Source organism: Schistocerca piceifrons, chromosome 5 (genome assembly GCF_021461385.2).
Source record: "Schistocerca piceifrons isolate TAMUIC-IGC-003096 chromosome 5, iqSchPice1.1, whole genome shotgun sequence".
Lineage (NCBI taxonomy): Eukaryota > Metazoa > Arthropoda > Insecta > Orthoptera > Acrididae > Schistocerca > Schistocerca piceifrons.
Window position 1 is genome coordinate 133,813,379 of NC_060142.1, and position 19,774 is coordinate 133,833,152.

At 45.8% G+C, this 19,774-nt stretch overlaps 1 protein-coding gene across 1 annotated transcript in view; it reads right to left on the reverse strand.

Annotated features, from left to right (window-relative positions):
* Positions 1-16,836, reverse strand: part of LOC124798800 (monocarboxylate transporter 12-B-like) — a 64,781-nt gene extending 47,945 nt beyond the window's left edge. Inside the window, exons 1-3 of the mRNA XM_047262329.1 lie at positions 16,819-16,836; positions 8,178-8,304; positions 8,044-8,099 (exon numbers count right to left, since the gene is read on the reverse strand). Coding sequence (XP_047118285.1) covers positions 8,044-8,099; positions 8,178-8,304; positions 16,819-16,836 — 201 coding nt within the window. The remainder of the gene's footprint in view (positions 1-8,043; positions 8,100-8,177; positions 8,305-16,818) is intronic.
* Between the last annotated feature and the right edge of the window lie 2,938 nt (positions 16,837-19,774).

Sequence of the window (19,774 nt, forward strand, 5' to 3'; positions counted from 1 at the left end):
GCCACTGTCAGTAATTGCAGACCGAGCGCCATCACGCGGCAGGTCTAGAGAGACGTCCTGGCACTCGCCCCAGTTGTACGGACGACTTAGCTAGCGATGCAACACTGACGAAGCCTCGTTTATTTGCAGAGAAGATAGTTAGAATAGCCTTCAGCTAAGTCAATGGCTACGACCTAGCAAGGCGCCATAGCAATTGATAGTTATCGTATGAAGCATGTCTCATCAAGAACGATGTATACAAATGATAGATTAAAGTTAAGTATTCCAGAAGCTACGTACTTTTCTTCATAGCATTCATTATGTATCCTGTTTCAGACCTCACGCCATCCTGCATGAGCTTATAGCGTGCATTTCGGCCTTCTCTAGCAATATAACAAGTGGCGAAGAGGCTAAAGAAAAAAGTCTTCTTTCTATTTGATTGATTTACTTGTGTCATGGCTTCGCCACAATCTCCAGATGTACTGTCCGAATTGTACCGCTTGCAGAATCAGCAGACGCAGGCGTTATTGGATGCCCTTGGACAGCTCGTCCAGGGTCAACGTGCACTGCAAAACGATGCGGCGGCGGCCACTTCACCGCTACCGCAGCCACAACATGCTGTTGCACCCCAGCTTCGTCCATTCGATGCGGAAATGGAAACATGGACGGAGTGGTCACGCCAATTTGGATTCCATCTCGCCACCTACAGAAGTCAAGGTAACGAGCGGCAGCCTTTTCTTTTGGCCTGTGTCAGTGTGTCCACCTACGGTGTGATAGGGAAACTGTTTCCCCGACGCGACGTAGCAACTCTGTCCTACGAAGAAATTTTGTCGGCTTTAGATGCCTATTTCAAGGAATCAGTCAATGTAATTCCAAAACGGTATACGTTCTTTCGTACAAAACGTACAGCCGGTCAAACTAGTAGGGAGTGGGTTGCAACTTTGCAAGGCCTTACAAGGGATTGTGCTTTCGAGTGTGAATGTGGACTCCCTTATTCGGATACTATGGTACGTGATGCAATTGCACAGAACGTTTCTGATGTTCGTATACGGGAGCAAATTTTGAAACTAGTCAATCCCTCCCTTCAACAGGTGATAGACTTATTGGATAGGCAAGACACACTTGACTTTGCACAGGAATCATTTGAAACTTCGCCAGCTGTGTGTCACGTTCACCGGCCCGCCGGGCGAGCTGCATGGAACTGTAAACAGCCCTCGCGCACGTCCGCGCAGCCACATGTCCCGCGCCAGCATGCAAATGCAGTGAAATCATGCCCGCGGTGTGCTACTAGACAATCGCGTGAGAATTGCCCATCACGCCAAGCTATTTGCTTTTTCTGTAATAAAAAAGGACATGTTCAACGTGTTTGCCAGAAAAAGCTCCGATCGGACAATTACAACAATTCCAGGCCCTTTGCTTCGCGCCGGAATCGAACCAAGAATACTCAGGCTCGTGAACCTTCGCCTATGGACATTCATGTAGTTCATTCCACACCGCCCAGTGCCACTCTCTCTACCAGTGACTGTGTTCGTCCCACAAAATGTGTGCGTCGACATCGACGGAAATCACGTCAAGGCGCAAGTGATTCTGTACCAGTGTCTGTTCACGTTGCACAAAACAGTCGCTCTTATCGTCAGCAGGACAATAAACTTTTTGTAGACTTGGACATTAATGGCAACGTGATCCCATTCCAGCTCGATACCGGAGCTGCAGTTTCGTTGCTCAATAAAGACACGTACAAACAACTGGGCACACCCCTGTTGCGTGCCGCAAATGTTACGCTAACTACATATTCAGGACAGTGTTAGGACAGTGCAGCCTTCTTGCAACATACAAGGGACAAACAAAACTTGTGTCATTTTACGTTCTTCGTTCTTCTTCTGCAGTGAACTTGTTTGGTTTAGATTTATTTCAGTTGTTTAACTTGTCTATAGTAAATCAGGTCCTCTCAGTGAACCAGACTGTGCCTTCTGAAAGTGTTTCTCGTCTATGTGAAGAATTTGCAGACATTTTTGCACCGGGCCTTGGTTGCGCTACGAACTATAAAGCACATTTGGAACTGAAAGTAAACGCGCAACCAAAATTTTTCAGAGCGCACAATGTTCCCCACGCATTGCGTGATGAGCTCACAAGAACATTACACGATTTGGAATCACAAGGTGTAATTGAACGCGTGCAGGCTTCTCTCTGGGCTTCACCCTTAGTAATTTTGCCGAAACCTTCCGGAAAATTGAGACTTTGCGTGGACTTCAAGGCCACAGTGAATCCACAACTAGTGATTGCAACTTTTCCTTTACCCCGCCCGGAAGATCTTTTTGACAAACTGTGCCCGGGTAAATATTTTTCTAAGTTGGACCTAGCAGATGCGTACTTGCAAATACCGGTGGACGACGAATCCCAGCGCGTATTGGTGGTTAACATGCATCTTGGTTTGTATCGATTCAAAAGACTGCCATTCGGGTGTGCATCCGCACCTGCATTGTTTCAGCAGTATCTACAAACTGTTTGTGCGTCGGTCCCTACTGCAGCAAACTATCTGGACGATATTGTGCTCTCCGGAAAGACAGAAGACGAACATTTAGCCAACCTCCGCACATTATTTCACGTCTTGCGACAAAATGGTCTTCGCTTGCGGAAGGACAAATGTGTGTTTTTTGCTCGTGACTTACCATATTTGGGACATGTAATCAATGCCCAAGACATACATCCGAGTCCAGAGCACCTTCGTGCCATACAGGACTTGCCTTCGCCGCAGAATTTGAAGCAGCTACAGAGTGTGTTGGGAAAAATTAACTATTACAATAAATTTGTGCCGCGCGCTTCTTCCATTTCAGCTCCGCTTCATCGCTTACGCCGTAAAGGTGTTCCGTTCGTCTGGACGACGGAATGCGAACGCGCCTTTCGCCAGTTGAAATCGGCGTTGCTTTCAAATACTTGCCTTACGCCATTTGATCCCCAGAAACCCCTTTTGTTGATGGTAGATGCATCGGATTTCGGGATCGGTGCTGTGCTTGCGCACAAAGATGGCTCGCATGATCGCCCTATTGCCTTTGCGTCCAAATTGCTGTCGTCAGCGCAAAGAAATTATTCACAGATCGAGAAGGAAGCTTTGGCTCTCGTCTTTGGTGTTACTAAGTTTCATGATTTCTTGTATGATCGTCACTTTACCATCATCACAGACCACAAACCTTTGATGTCGCTTTTTCATCCGAACAAGCCTGTACCTCCACGTACAGCGCAGATATTTATTCGCTGGTCTGTTTTCCTCTCGCAGTACCGCTACGATATCTTGTATCGGTCCACTGCTAAGCACGGAAACGCCGATGTGTTGTCCCGTTTGCCTGTTGCTGAGGATAGAGCATTCGACTCTTCCGAACTTGCTTGCAGGATCATTGATTCGGAAACCGATGACGTGGTCGAATCGTTTCCGATTGATTTTCGTCGTGTAGCTACAGCCACAGCTGCTGACCCTGTCCTCGCTACCGTTTTGCGTTTTGTTGCTACGCAATGGCCCTCGTCGAAGTCACGGATCGAGGATCCGTTGGCTCGCCGATTTTTTGCTCACAAGGAGAGACTTTTTGTACGACGTGGTGTTTTGTTGTTGCGTTCTGATAATGATCAGTCCCGAGTCGTGGTTCCACGTTCGTTACAGTCCTCTGTCTTACAGCTTCTCCACCAAGGACATTGGGGTATAGTGCGAACGAAACAACTTGTTCGTCAGCACTGTACTTGGTTCGGAATCGATGCTGCGATTACGAATATGTGCTCTTCTTGCATGGCATGTGCCGAACAACGATCCGCACCGCCACGGAAATTCTTTGCATGGCCGAAAGCCACTTCCCCTTGGCAACGCTTGCACATCGATTTTGCTGGTCCATTCTGGAATGCTCGATGGTTGGTTGTGGTCGATTCTTTCAGTAATTTTCCTTTTGTTGTCAGGATGTCTTCCACGACGTCATCTGCCACCATCCAAGCGTTGTCTGCTATCTTTTGCATTGAAGGTCTTCCACAGACTATTGTTTCCGACAATGGCCCACAATTCATGTCCGCGGAATTTCAGTCATTCTGCAAGGCCAATTGTATTCAACATCTGACATCCGCGCCGTTTTCGCCTCAATCCAACGGTGCCGCTGAACGATTGGTCCGGACCTTCAAGTCACAGATGTTGAAGCTGAAAGAGTCGCATTTTCGGGAGGACGGGTTGTTGCTCTTTTTGTCATCGTATCGCTCTCAGCCCCGAGATGGTCGCTCGCCGGCTGAGTTGCTCCAAGGCCGTCCTCATCGAACCTTGATGTCTTTGTTGCATCCGCCACATCAGGTTCCTGTGCAGCGGCAGGCACCTGCTTTTGCTCCAGGCGACGTTGTCTATTATCGCAACTATCGCGGTTCACAGCGTTGGCTCGCAGGGCGCATTCTTCGCTGCCTCGGCCGCGCTATGTATCTGGTTTTGGAGGCCACTGGTGAGGTGCGTCGGCATCTCAATCAGCTGCGCCTCTGTCGTCGCACGGGTTCTGCCGCTCCCCGTCTGCTTTCAGCGACGGTGCCGTCCGGTCAGCGCCCTGGGGACCCATCCCCAGGTGTTACCGACGCTGCCTTCCATTTTGCCCCATGGCGACGCGCCGCCGCCTCCGCCGCCGCCGCCTGTTCTCCCGCCGGCGCCGCCCGCAGTGACCGCTTCGCTGCAGCCGCCAAGCGCCTCCCTGGGTCACGCGCCGCCGATCGCTTCCCGTGACCAGCTGTCCTCCGACGTGGAACTCTTGCCCGCTCCGGACCAGATGTCGTCTTCGCCCGTCGGGTTCTCCGACTCGATGGAGGTCGCCCCTTCGGCCCCTCCTGACTATCTACGGGCGCATACACCACATGTTGGCGTGCACCCTGGACTAGGTTTTCAGGCGTTTCCTAGCTCCCCTCGGACCGAATGGCCGGGTGCGGGTGGCACAGCCTCGCCTGTTGTTAGGCTCCCCACCCCGTCGCATACGCCAACATGGGGTCCTCTCCACGGCGGGCGGAAGCCATATAACACAACCGTCCGCCGATTTGCGGGGGAGGAATGTGGTGTCACCGCCAGACACCACACTTGCTAGGTGGTAGCTTTTAAATCGGACGTGGTCCATTAGTATACGACGGACCCGCGTGTCGCCACTGTCAGTAATTGCAGACCGAGCGCCACCACACGGCAGGTCTAGAGAGACGTCCTGGCACTCGCCCCAGTTGTACGGACGACTTAGGTAGCGGTGCAACACTGACGAAGCTTCGTTTATTTGCAGAGAAGATAGTTAGAATAGCCTTCAGCTAAGTCAATGGCTACAACCTAGCAAGGCGCCATAGCAATTGATAGTTATCGTATGAAGCATGTCTCATCAAGAACGATGTATACAAATGATGGATTAAAGTTAAGTATTCCAGAAGCTACGTACTTTTCTTCATAGCATTCATTACGTATCCAGTTTCAGACCTCACGCCATCCTGCGTGAGCTTATAGCGTGCATTTCGGCCTTCTCTAGCAATATAACAGTAATAATCACTGGACCCGCGAATTTTCCGAGACAGAATAAAATATGCAAATGTTAAACCTCCTTATAAAAAAGTTGAATTTCCTTACTCAGATCTTTTTCCAGAATGTTCGAAACAGTAATGTACTCAAGAGAAGTCTCACGTTTAAGTAGAAACAATTTACCTAGCATATCCCAATTTGGATTTCAGAAAGGTTACTCGACGGAGTTTGCTATTTATACATTTACTCAGCAAATATTACATGCGTTATATAATAAAATATCCCCAGTTAGCATTTACTGTGATCTTTCCAAGGCAAGTCGATTATGTTACACTCTTCGAGAAAATCAAGTGTTGTGAAATGGATTGTTTTTACATAGAATTTGTTTGACTCTTACTTAGCAAACCGAATGCAGAAAGTTGTGCTAAATAATTCAGACGGTGCTGGAAAGGTAGAAAATTTTAGTGGTTGGGGAGAAATCGCAAAGGGAGCCCCACGAGCTTCAATTTTGGGTTCACCTCTATTCCTTATACAGGTTTATTTCTCTCAGTAATCGTCACTCGCATTTTCCTCACCGATTAGGCGGGTAATTGCAATTTTGTTTTTGCATTGTGTAGGTGGAGTCAGTCCAAACAAATTCTGCTGATCACATCTATCGTGCGAAGCCCAGTGTCAAATGCAAAGTGTCGGTTTTGTTCCCGTTACAAACAAAATTATTTTTAAAGTGGAATTGTACTCGCGCATTCGACAGAGGGGACCAAGATTAGTGCAGAGCGATATTTTTTTTCCTCGAGTGTATTAACAGGGACGAAACTCGAAGAATAACCGGTACTCCAGCAGCGAAAGCCAGCCCGCGCTGAATGCTACAGCTATGCATGCAGAGCTGCTGAGTCGCTGCAGGTTTGCTGTTTGTTCTTCGTGTTTTACTGTTCCTGTTAATCACATTGATGAAACAAATATCGGATTAGATTAATTTTGGAGCGCTCTATCAACGTGTATGTAAAATTCCGATTGAATTTTGTTTTTTAACGGGAAACAAACCGACGCTTCTTGTTGACAATGTGCGTCACGTGGAATACGTGATGAGCGGTAACTGTTTGAGCTGACTGCAGCTACACAACGCAAAAACAAAAATGAAAAGATTTGCCGAAACGCCAGAGAAAATGCCCGTGCCAACTCTTTGGAGAGACACCCGGTGTATCTGAAAGAATTTCCACTTAACGTTCAACTAGCTGAAGCGGTACTTTTTGGAGACTATACTATTATTACAATAAATCCCATTATAGAGCAAACAACAGAAGAGATCGTTAATGATGTTTTTCAAGGAATTATGAAGTGCTTATTTGAAAATGGACTCACCCTAAATTTTGAAAAAGCACACTCATGCAATTCTGTACAACAGATAAAGTCATACGAACATTTAATGCACCTCAGTAACAGGAATTATTAAATAGGGTAGAATACGACAAATTTTTTAGTGTGTGTATATATGAAAACTTGAACTGGAGGAAGCATATTTAAACACTTAAGTTCAGCTACTTTTGCTCTTAATATAATGTGTAGCCTTGGAAACAAACGAATCATCCTCCTCTTTTGCACATTTCCACTCAGTGATGGCTTTTGGGATAATTGTCTGGATTAACACACCACTTTGAAAGATAGCACTGATTTCACAAAAGCCAGCAGTAAAATTAGCATGTGACGATCACCTGCAATTATCATATAGCTACCCCTGCAAGGAGTTAGGCATTTTAACTGCACCATCACAATACATATGTTCGCTACTCAAATTCGTCATAAATGCACTCCGTCTGGAGGCCAAAAGTGGCTCATCGGGACAATCCGACCGCCGTGTCATCCTCAGTGCTATAGGAGGGGCGTGTGGTCAGCACTCCGCTCTCCCGGTCGTTATGATGGTTTTCTTTGACTGGAGCCGCTACTATTCTGTCGAGTAGCTCCTCAATTGGTATCACGAGGCTGTGTGGACCCCGAAAAAGGGCAACAGCTCATGGCGGCTGGATGGCCACCCATCCAAGTGCCGGACACGCCCGACAGAGCTTAACTTCGGTGATCTCACGGGAACCGATGTACCCACTGCGGCAAGGCCGTTGCCCCAAATTCATCATAAATAATCTATCATAATTTGAGAAGAACAGTAATATCCATATCTACAACACTACTGGAAAATATGGACTTTATTATCCGTTATTAGAACTGACAACGGTTCAGAAAGTAATTCAGTATGTAGCAACACAAGTGTATGATTATTTTCTCAATATACTAAAACAGATAGAAAAGGAACAATTTGACATACTTAAACCCAAATTTTGGATTGTCTAAGCTACTGCAATGACTACACGGAATTTCACTTGGAGAAATTCCAAATTTTTACTTACTCAAGTAGACAGAGGTTGAAGATCAACTATGGTCACATAACTTTGACTGAGACACCATTAACCCAACATCAAATTGAATTACATCAAACTCTCAGTTTTGACCTAAGGTATAGATGAAGTTTCTCTTGGTTTTAAGACGAAACTGTCATACTCTGTTAAGAAACTTCGATTCACCCCATTCTCAGTCCAGTGTGACATAGCTAAGATCCGAGAAATAGCCGAACCTACACCTGCATACAGCATACACAGCGAGAAAAGAAAGTACTCATAGACAACAAGAGAGTGACGCAATCATCTGTCGCACTCACCAGAGAAGTTCATGACTGCCATCATGACGTTCATTATGACGGCTGCACTTGTCGTCTTGTGCCCCATCGAGATCAGCTTGTCTCCAAACAACACGCTGAACACGGAGATGAGGGCTTGGCTAGTCATCTGCAGAGAAACAATAAAACATAAATAGTGGCATCACAAAATTGTCCACTCCCCGACCACAATATTACTGCTCTCGGCCTCCTGTGGCCGTTACTAGGAACAGGTGCTGACGCTACCGTAAACAAGTACGGTGGTCCAGAAAGAGATTTTCACTCTGCAGCGGAGTGTGCGCTGATATGAAACTTCCTGGCAGATTAAAACTGTGTGCCCGACCGAGACTCGAACTCGGGACCTTTGCCTTTCGCGGGCAAGTGCTCTGCCAACTGAGCTACCGAAGCACGACTCACGCCCGGTCCTCACAGCTTTACTTCTGCCAGTATCTCGTCTCCTACCATCCAAACTTTACAGAAGCTCTTCTGCGAACCTTGCAGAACTAGCACTCCTGAAAGAAAGGATATTGCGGAGACATGGCTTAGCCACAGCCTGGGGGATGTTTCCAGAATGAGATTTCCACTCTTCAGCGGAGTGTGCGCTGATACGAAACTTCCTGGCAGATTAAAACTGCGTGCCCGACCGAGACTCGAACTCGGGACCTTTGCCTTTCGCGGGCAAGTGCTCTGCCAACTGAGCTACCGAAGCACGACTCACGCCCGGTCCTCACAGCTTTACTTCTGCCAGTATCTCGTCTCCTACCATCCAAACTTTACAGAAGCTCTTCTGCGAACCTTGCAGAACTAGCACTCCTGAAAGAAAGGATATTGCGGAGACATGGCTTAGCCACAGCCTGGGGGATGTTTCCAGAATGAGATTTCCACTCTTCAGCGGGGTGTGCGCTGATACGAAACTTCCTGGCAGATTAAAACTGTGTGCCCAACCGAGACTCGAACTCGGGATCATTGCCTTTCGCGGGCGAGAGCTTCTGTAAAGTTTGGAACGTAGGAGACGAGATACTGGCAGAAGTAAATTGTGAGGACCGGGCCTGAGTCGTGCTTCGGTAGCTCAGTTGGTAGATCACTTGCCCGCGAAAGGCAAAGGTCCCGAGTTCGAGTCTCGGTCGGGCATACAGTTTTAATCTGCCAGGAAGTTTCAAGTACGGTGGTGTCTTAAGTAAATGCGTCGCACTGTGATTCTCGTCAAAAACCACGATAAAAACTAGGGATACTCCGATCGAACCGCCTTAACTCCCAAATGCAATAATACTGAGGTCGACTAATACAATGATTGTTGAACGTTACAGTAACGCCAACCTTTGTTTACCTTGTATCGATACAGTATTTATGCTATTCAAGTTTCACTTAGAACTCTTTCAAAACAAAAAAGAAAAGAATAGAGGCAATAGTTGGTTGCATACTTTTTTGGAGCTCTGTGATGGCTGCCGCCTTTCAAGAGACTATGTACAATGACAGATCTGTATTGATATTTAACAGCCATAGATTAGGAGACGTAAACAACGAGCAAACGGTGATTTTCTCTCGAGTGTCGAGCATATGATAAATCGCTGTGTTATTGGTACAGTGTGTCACAAATCCGAAGCTCGTTTCCCATTAATCACGTGTTGTCAGTTAACTTGCATATGGAAAAGCGGAATGAATTTATTTCAGGAACAATTTCACAATAATTTGCGGAGGGCGATTATTTTGTGAATGCAAGACTCGCCGCACTGTTTTTAATGTAGAAATAACGCAACATTTATCGGAAATACTGAATATCTTGGTTATTAAAGAATAATTGTTTTCGTAACAGGCAGCTGGGAGTGGCATTAACTACCACGCCCTGATCGTTGTATCGTTTAGTTTCATAATTAACTGTTATTGATCCTCTGAAAATTAAGAGAGGAGCCCGCTGGAAAATCATTCGATATAACAGAGACGCCGACTTTTTTTATAAATTCCTAAATTTTCTTGGCAGTTACATTCATCAAGTGTCAATGCAAATGACATCGAGTCATCCAGGGTGTAGTGAGATTCGCATACCGCAGAGTAAAGTAAGTGGTCCTATGTCACAAAGAAACAGTGACGCCTAGAAAATAAATTTGTATGTTTAGGTAAGATTTTCTGGGAACATTCGTAAACATTGGAAAAAGTTACGTGGAAATTCCACCTCTTGCAAGACACCTTGGATTTAAATTCTCTTACGTTTTCGTTATATTTAGTGGATTTGTACTTTATTTACATATCTGCAAAATTTTGCAAAATAATAAAAGTTTTTTTACGCCATCATATAAGTAAGATTCCGACTCCCCCCCCCCCCCCCCCCCTGCCCCTTCCTATCACTGCGCGCAGTAACTGCAGAAACGTGAACTATGGCAACATTATTACCAAATACGTCCAAACAGGATCAATGTGCTATTACTGTTTCTTAGCTGCTGAAAGACGAACACCGGTAGACACCCACTAGAGATTGGAGAATGCGTACGAGTCCGTAAAACACCACTGTGGAATGTTGCTCCAAGTTCCGTGCTCGTCGCGATGCGACACAAGAACCGGTAGATCCGAGAGGCCAGCCTTATCGAAATGGGAGACACTCTTGCATCCGCCCTATAGTCCTCATCCCTCCTCATGCGATTATTACACTTCCCGTCCTTTAAAAGAGTCCTTGAAGGGTCGACGATTCCTGTCGGAAGAGGATGATCAGCAGGCAGTTATGAATTTGTTCACACAGTAGGACACTGTGTTTTACCAAACGGGTATCATCCTCCAGGTGCGTCAGTGGGGCGACTGTCTCAGTGCCCTCGGCGATTTTTCCTAAGGGGCGTTCCAATTCTGGACTGTACGGCCTACGAACTGAAGCTTTTCGATCGTCCCTTAAACTTATTGTTACAACAGTCGTGGCCAGTAACAAGATATGAAGGCTTTTTAGTGGACGGTGTAATGATGAGCTTTTACAGTCGCACGGTGTGTCAAACTGGAAACATCATCTGCAAAACGATTTCTCGTTATATCTAACCAGTACTTGACAACGATTTTAATGCCGCTCTCTCTGTTCATAAAAACTGTATAAAGCTTTCCGAGACGTTGCCTTTAGGGGTTAGACGAAACAAACTTAAAGAATAAAGGCATTTGCCCTAGAACGAATAGACATACATGGTCAGTGAAACGATGGCAACATAGGTCTACAGAGATTAAAAATAATACAATGTGGTCTCATTTGTCTAGCAGCTGTTTTCGTTAACTCGTATGAAAGTGTCGTTTCTTATTTATTTTTTTCATGTCTTCATTTTCGCAGGAATCTACACTCCTGGAAATTGAAATAAGAACACCGTGAATTCATTGTCCCAGGAAGCGGAAACTTTATTGACACATTCCTGGGGTCAGATACATCACATGATCACACTGACAGAACCACAGGCACATAGACACAGGCAACAGAGCATGCACAATGTCGGCACTAGTACAGTGTATATCCACCTTTCGCAGCAATGCAGGTTGCTATTCTCCCATGGAGACGATCGTAGAGATGCTGGATGTAGTCCTGTGGAACGGCTTGCCATGCCATTTCCACCTGGCGCCTCAGTTGGACCAGCGTTCGTGCTGGACGTGCAGACCGCGTGAGACGACGCTTCATCCAGTCCCAAACATGCTCAATGGGGGACAGATCCGGAGATCTTGCTGGCCAGGGTAGTTGACTTACACCTTCTAGAGCACGTTGGGTGGCATGGGATACATGCGGACGTGCATTGTCCTGTTGGAACAGCAAGTTCCCTTGCCGGTCTAGGAATGGTAGAACGATGGGTTCGATGACGGTTTGGATGTACCGTGCACTATTCAGTGTCCCCTCGACGATCACCAGTGGTGTACGGCCAGTGTAGGAGATCGCTCCCCACTCCATGATGCCGGGTGTTGGCCCTGTGTGCCTCGGTCGTATGCAGTCCTGATTGTGGCGCTCACCTGCACGGCGCCAAACACGCGTACGACCATCATTGGCACCAAGGCAGAAGCGACTCTCATCGCTGAAGACGACACGTCTCCATTCGTCCCTCCATTCATGCCTGTCGCGACACCACTGGAGGCAGGCTGCACGATGTTGGGGCGTGAGCGGAAGACGGCCTAACGGTGTGCGGGACCGTAGCCCAGCTTCATGGAGACGGTTTCGAATGGTCCTCGCCGATACCTCAGGAGCAACAGTGTCCCTAATTTGCTGGGAAGTGGCGGTGCGGTCCCCTACGGCACTGCGTAGGATCCTACGGTCTTGGCGTGCATCTGTGCGTCGCTGCGGTCCGGTCCCAGGTCGACGGGCACGTGCACCTGCCGCCGACCACTGGCGACAACATCGATGTACTGTGGAGGCCTCACGCCCCACGTGTTGAGCAATTCGGCGGTACGTCCACCCGGCCTCCCGCATGCCCACTATACACCCTCGCTCAAAGTCCGTCAACTGCACATACGGTTCACGTCCACGCTGTCGCGGCATGCTACCAGTGTTAAAGACTGCGATGGAGCTCCGTATGCCACGGCAAACTGGCTGACACTGACGGCGGCGGTGCACAAATGCTGCGCAGCTAGCTCCATTCGACAGCCAACACCGCGGTTCCTGGTGTGTCCGCTGTGCCGTGCGTGTGATCATTGCTTGTACAGCCCTCTCGCAGTGTCCGGAGCAAGTATGGTGGGTCTGACACACCGGTGTCAATGTGTTCTTTTTTCCATTTCCAGGAGTGTATAGCCGGCCGGAGTGGCCGAGCGGTTAAAGGCGCTACAGTCTGGAACCGCACGACCGCTACGGTCGCAGGTTCGAATCCTGCCTCGGGCATGGATGTGTGTGATGTCCTTAGGTTAGTTAGGTTTAAGTAGTTCTAAGTTCTAGGGGACTTATGACCACAGCAGTTGAGTCCCATAGTGCTCAGAGCCATTTGAACCATTTGAACCAGGAGTGTATATTTAGTTGCATGTCTTCCATGAAAGTACTAATAAGTAATTCCGCGGCGGGAAGGCGTACCGGTCCCCGGCACGAATCCGCCCGGCGAATTAGTGTCGAGGTCTGGTGCGCTGGCTAGCCTGCGGTTGGTTTTTAGGCGGTTTTCCATCTGCCTCGTCGAATGCTGGCTGATTCCCCTTATTCCGCCTCAGTTAAACTACGTCGGCGATTACTGCGCAAACCGTCTCCACGAACGCGTACACCATAATTACTCTACCACGCAAACATTAGGGGTTACTCTCGTCTGGTATGAGACGTTCTATGGGGGGTCCACTACGGGCCGAACCGCACAATAACCCTGGGTTCGGTGTGGGGTGGGGGCGGGGTTGGTGCACTGCTGTGGCCTGTTCTGGGGTTGTGAACGACTGAGGACTACGGCCGGCCGAAGCCTCTCCATCGTTTCTGGGTCCCCGGTTCAATACACACACAATACACTAATAAGTCAAAGGTACTCAGCATTATTTTGGTTGATTTGCAGTGTGTATAACACAAAAATTGAAAACAAACAAAGAAACATAATGTATCCGCGTAGAAACTCGACACTACGACTATCGGATTACCGTTCTGTACTCCTTCCTCCTGTGCCAACCGCTACCTGGAAACTACGGTGACATTAATGGCTCGTGCCTTGTAAGACCTGATCTAGAAACGCATTTTTTTTCTTAACGCTCTCTCTTCTGTCACTATTTTCCGCCCAAGCCACAATTTTGTAAATCTGTAATGACGAGTAGGCGCGGTTCACTTGACAGTGTGGAATGTTGCAGCGTTTTCCCCTTCAAACGAAGGAAACGAATTACATGACTTTATCATTGAGCTTAGGCTCCATTTTTTCTCGTCTAGCTAAGTGCTGCGGGACTGTGGCGCGAGAATTTAGATGTGTGCCAGGACTGCACACTTGTACCAACATAATATTAATTACTTCACTTTCTTCGGGGCGACAAATTATGTTTTGTGACTACCTCTCGTCTATAATGAGCTAAGATAATTAATAAATAGATGCTCATTTTAGAACTGGTATGGGCAAAGTTTTTAATTCACTGTTAGGCTATCGTAAAGTTATTGCTGCTTTCATTGGCCACTAAATGTTCTCCACCTATCCCATAACGAACCATAATTGTCCTGATTTCAGAAGTGGATAATAATTAGCTAAACTGTTCAGGTGTCAGGCAGTACTTACGTAATTTAGGGCAACCCCCAAGACAATCATCCAGCCCCACCCTCCATCGGGCGGAACGATTTCGTACTCAGCCGTTTTCATTGCAGTCATCTTCGCATCTGAAAAAAAATACATCAATAATCGCTACTGTTGAATGATTAATAGTTTCCATATAACTTCCATAGTGCGTTCAGTAAGGAAGTCTGCAGCTACTAATAAAATTATTATGTGATATTTTCAGTTCCACATGCTATGTTACATAGTACTTAAAACTAAATATTCAATATTAAACTACTGTTAGTAAGTGTTACACAAATTTAAATATCTGATCTAAAATATACAATGTCACTAAACACTTGTAAAAATAGTTCAGGCAATTGTCACGTTGCAGAAACAGCATTCATTTAACACCAAACAATGAAACACGTGGTTGCTCTTAAATACCTCCTGGATTTCAGGAGACGACTACATGAAATTAGACACATGTCAGTGGCTAGAACATCTCTATAATTTTTAACGCACATTACAGATACTCAACATGGCCACCGTTCGTGACGCAGCAGACGCGAACTAATTAAATCTCACAATATGCAGGGAATGATTCGTCTATATATTCAAACGCGCTTTCCCCTTATAACGTACTCTGGAATTACTCCACGACACGACGCACATTACGAATTTCTCCAGTGACAGGTGTCATTTTGCTGTATGTCTTGTGCGTTCCGTGCAATCGTCATCTGAGAACTTGGACGTAGTAATGATTAGCCCTGCACTTATAGGCACAATGTATTCATTTAATTGCCATATCTTGTACTGGCACGAAATGGGTTAGAACGAGGATTAAAAATAATTTGACTACAGGCAAATCATAAAGAGTGCTCGCATGGGTCAAACAGTCCAGATTTATTGCTCATAGAAGAAGAAACAGACCAACACCTTCCGAACAGCCCTTGAAGGCACAACGGTATCGACCGGCTGCCGTGTCATTCTCAGACTTAGGCTTCGCCGGATGCGGATACAGAGCGACATATGGTCAGTACGTTGCACTCCCTGCCGTTGTCAGTTTTCGTGACTGCTGCCGCTACTCCTCTACCAAGTAGCCCCTCAATTGGGCTCACAAGGGCTGACTGCAGGCCGCTTACCAAAAGTACTCGACAGACTCGGAAGGTGACCCATCTAAGTACTAGCCAGCCCGACCGGTTGGCCGTGCGATCTAATGCACGGCTTTCCGGAGTGGGAAGGAGCGCCTGGTCCCCGGCACGAATCCGCCCAGCGAACTTGTGTCGAGGTCCGGTACGCCGGCCACTCTGTGGATGGTTTTTAGGCGGTTTTCCATCTGCCTCGACGAATGCGGGCTGGTTCCCCTTACTCTGCCTCAGCTACACTATGTCGGCGATTGCTGCGCAAACAAGTTCTTCACGTACGCGTACACCACCATTACTCTGCCACGCAAACATAGGGTTTACACTCGTCTGGTGTGAGATGTTCTTTTTTCGGAGGGGGGGGGGGGGGGGTCCACCGGGGACCGCGGAGGGGTGAAGAGGACTGCGATAGTCGTCGTGGGGTTGTGGGCCACTGCGGCTGCGGTTGCGGCGGGGACGGAGCCTCTCCGTCCGTCGTTCCTAGGTCCCCGGTTAACATACATACAACATGTACTAGCCAAGCCCGATTGTTCTTAACTTGTGATATTACGGGAATCGGTATTACCACTGTAGCAAGCGCGTTGGCATTTCTTATAGGAAAAAAAAACGAAAGATAGAGCGGTACACGTAAGAGTAAGAATCGCGATCTGAGGGTTTCACAGGCACTTGATTATGTATATAGACCGTTCATGTATAGGTTCTGATCAGTTTGCAAGCATCAAAATATGTGACAAACATAGCCATATCTTTTGACTGCAGTGACTTACAGGCTTAGTTTTTACGTCGTAAAGGACTGTAGACCTACGTATTTGACACTAATTTCAACTTTACACCCCTTCCGGTTCATGAGGAAAACAGACAACCAAAGAGACAGATGGACAATAAATGGCAAAAAAATATTTTTTTAGGTGATATAGTTACAGAAAACTATTTTAGGAATTTTTCTTTGCTTGTACTGTGAAACTTTGCTTCTTGTCATATCTCATGGTTCTCAGTCACGGGAAGCACCAATACTGAGTTTTCAGGTATCAAAATATGTGGCATAAATGCCGTATCTTTTCACTGTATTGACTTACAAGCTCAAATTTTTTATTCCCCAAGGAACCGTACACTTGTATTTGAGAAATTCCAACATGATACCTCTACCCCTTCCTGAGAAAAAGGGACATTAACAGACCGACAGACAGCCGGACAGCAAAGGTTCCGTTTTCATGTATTGAGGTACCGATCCCTAAAAACGAGAAGAAGTGCACAGATCAGTCACAATCGTTGTGATTATTTGTTTGCTTTTCAATATTATCTCTACCTATTTTAATTTGTAATTCATCTTAGTAAACAATGCGTTAAATTTGGAAGTTTCCACACCTTCAAGGCGACCACCATGTGGAGTTTCCTTAAGTGGCATCAATGGACTTGCTATAAGACAGATTCGGTAAAACTTCCTATCTACGTTTCGCATGGACATAGCTGTTAAGGCTTCGGTACATAGTCTTTTATTGTCATGCAAGTGCATGGGTGAACTCGTCAAAGACATGATTTCTTCATGATGCTGATACATTGCACAGCCAAAACGTCTATAGGATTCCAAAAGACGCTTAATATACCTTCCCATATTGGTGCCACAGTTATGAATATTTTACTGCATCGTGATCTGCGTGATGCCATTCCATCGACAGTTTTTCAGAGTCAGCTCATAATAAGTTAGTCCCCATCTACCACGTATCGCGACATCAGCGGATGCTGGACTCAAAACCCCGACCAGATTGTAGCGAATACCAGGATGCTTCCTTTGAAAAGAATGAGGCTGATTTACTCGTATATTTTAGTTCAGCGTGAAATGGTGTTTCATATCTATGCCCTCGAATTTATGGGACGATAAGACACGAACTTCCTTCCTTTTTTGCACTATCATGTCAAACTGTTTGAAAAGATCTTTTCTCCTTTCAAGAGCTGAACCAGCTTAATGAATGTTAATGGCTTTGCGTTGGTCAACATTTGACGTCCCCAGTGGGCATGAAGCTTCACATCAGTATAGTATCTGTGATAACCCAATGGAAATCGCCACTCAGATAGCGTGTAGCACCCACAATAATATACACAAAACTATTTTTCGTACCTTCATCACTGTACATATGACTTTTACGTTTCAGCTTTAGAGGTCATGATTCCATCAAAGTCCAATGTTTAACATGATCGTTAAACCCATTTTCCCAAACAGTATACTGCTGGAACAAGGTGATGGAACGTGCTGATGTTCCCAAAGCGTGTAGCAGAAGGTTAGAAGATTGACGACAAAGAGAAATCAGATATAGAATAGTCTGTAATATGGTTCACAAGATAAAGTGAAGGAGGTGCTACATTCTGGCAGCCTCTAGAACATCATCTAAGCTGGCTGGCAATTCTTTTGAGGAAAAACCTCTACCTCTATAAGCACTTAGCGGAATCATGTGGCCATAGAGGCCGCCGTCATCTTTTTCATATCGTAGCTGCGGACATATAGACTTCAGTGCAGCTGACCACTCTCTAGTTCATTTTTCCAGAAGACCAAAAATTGATCACTGTACGATTTGGAAACATATTATGGAATTGTCATCGTTTAAAATCATTCTCTTTTCTTCTGTTGTGCTTTAATGAAAGTTATGTATCATGGAAACGAGGGCAGATTTGAAAGAACTTCAGAAGTTAACAATACCGGTGATATCGTGGTCATTAAAAACGGAGCACTTGTTCAGATGAAATCACCAACCGAGGCATTCACCTCAACTGATTTATGTAAGCATGGAAGACGTAAATTACAATTAGTAGAAGATTCGTTGTTCGCACTTGCAAACTAAGAGTCTAGAGTCCTCGTAACTGCTCCACCTGAAAGTTACATCCATCCTTATACTCACTATTGTGCCCGTAATTCAATAGCAGCCTAACACAAAATGGGATGATGTCACTCTGAACCAGAACCACTACTGTCTTGCAGAAATCAGAACCATCGGATGGTACAAGTGTTTTCGTCCTGGTTAAGCCTGAACTCAAGAACTCTCGACACTGTACACCAGAGGATCCTTATTGTTTTGCTGGACAATATCTGCATAATGTTGAGATTGGTACATGGCACTCAACGTTCGGTTTCCGAATCGCAGTAAGATTTTTTCACCAAATCTACTTCATCAGTTTACGGATTAATTGACCGAAGATGACAGACTATGCGAATATACTCATTCATTAACTACTGTAACTTGTTTTCTTACAATCTTGTTAAGTGATTCTTCTGTCACCTCTTGGTAGAACAACACGATAAAAATAAGAAGCACGTATCTTTCGTGTTTTATACAGGATTTGTCACAATCTTGTACATATTTTCCTGGCCAACTTCCGTTTGGCGACCCAGTAGTTCCAAATATGAGGTGTCTGGTACGCCATATCCCTCATCCGGTGCTCTCAAATGTCCAATGTACCCGTGGAAAGTCAGAGTTAGTTCTCTGCATTAAATTTCTTAACAGTTTATTGCAATGATGACACACATGAGTGAAACGAAATTGGTTTACTTCTGATTAGTTCCTTTGACCAGCATTGTGTTACTTTCACGGCAACATTCAGGCTGTACTTTTACATACGAGTTTCACTAATACATCAACGAATTACGTTTCGTTTCTTGACCACATTTTTGTTGATTAGCTGATATAGCTTTTTTCCCAATCTCTCTCTCAGTTTATACAGATGATTAAATTATTGAAGGTGTGATCTATGAAACTAATTTTAATTGCACCTTTCTTGATATGTGTCTTTTGTCAGTTTTGGAATGGGATAGGAATGATGATGGAAACAGGATCACATTTGAGGAAGTGGAAAAAATGGTCAATAGATTGCAGTGCAATAAAGCGGCTGGGGTGGATGAAATTAAGTCGGAACTCATCAAATACAGTGGAATGTCAGGTCTTAAATGGCTACACAGGATAATTGAAATGGCCTGGGAGTCGGGACAGGTTCCATCAGACTGGACGAAAGCAGTAATCACACCAATCTTTAAACATGGAAACAGAAAAGATCGTAACAACTACAGAGGTATCTCTTTAATCAGTGTTGTGGGTAAAATCTTCTCAGGTATTGTTGAAAGGAAAGTGCGAGTATTAGTTGAGGACCAACTGGATGAAAATCAGTGTGGGTTTAGGCCTCTTAGAGGTTGTCAGGACCAGATCTTTAGCTTACGGCAAATAGTGGAGAAGTGTTATGAGTGGAACAGGGAATTGTATCTATGCTTTATAGATCTAGAAAAGGCATATGACCGGGTTCCTAGGAGGAAGTTATTGTCTGTTCTACAAGATTATTG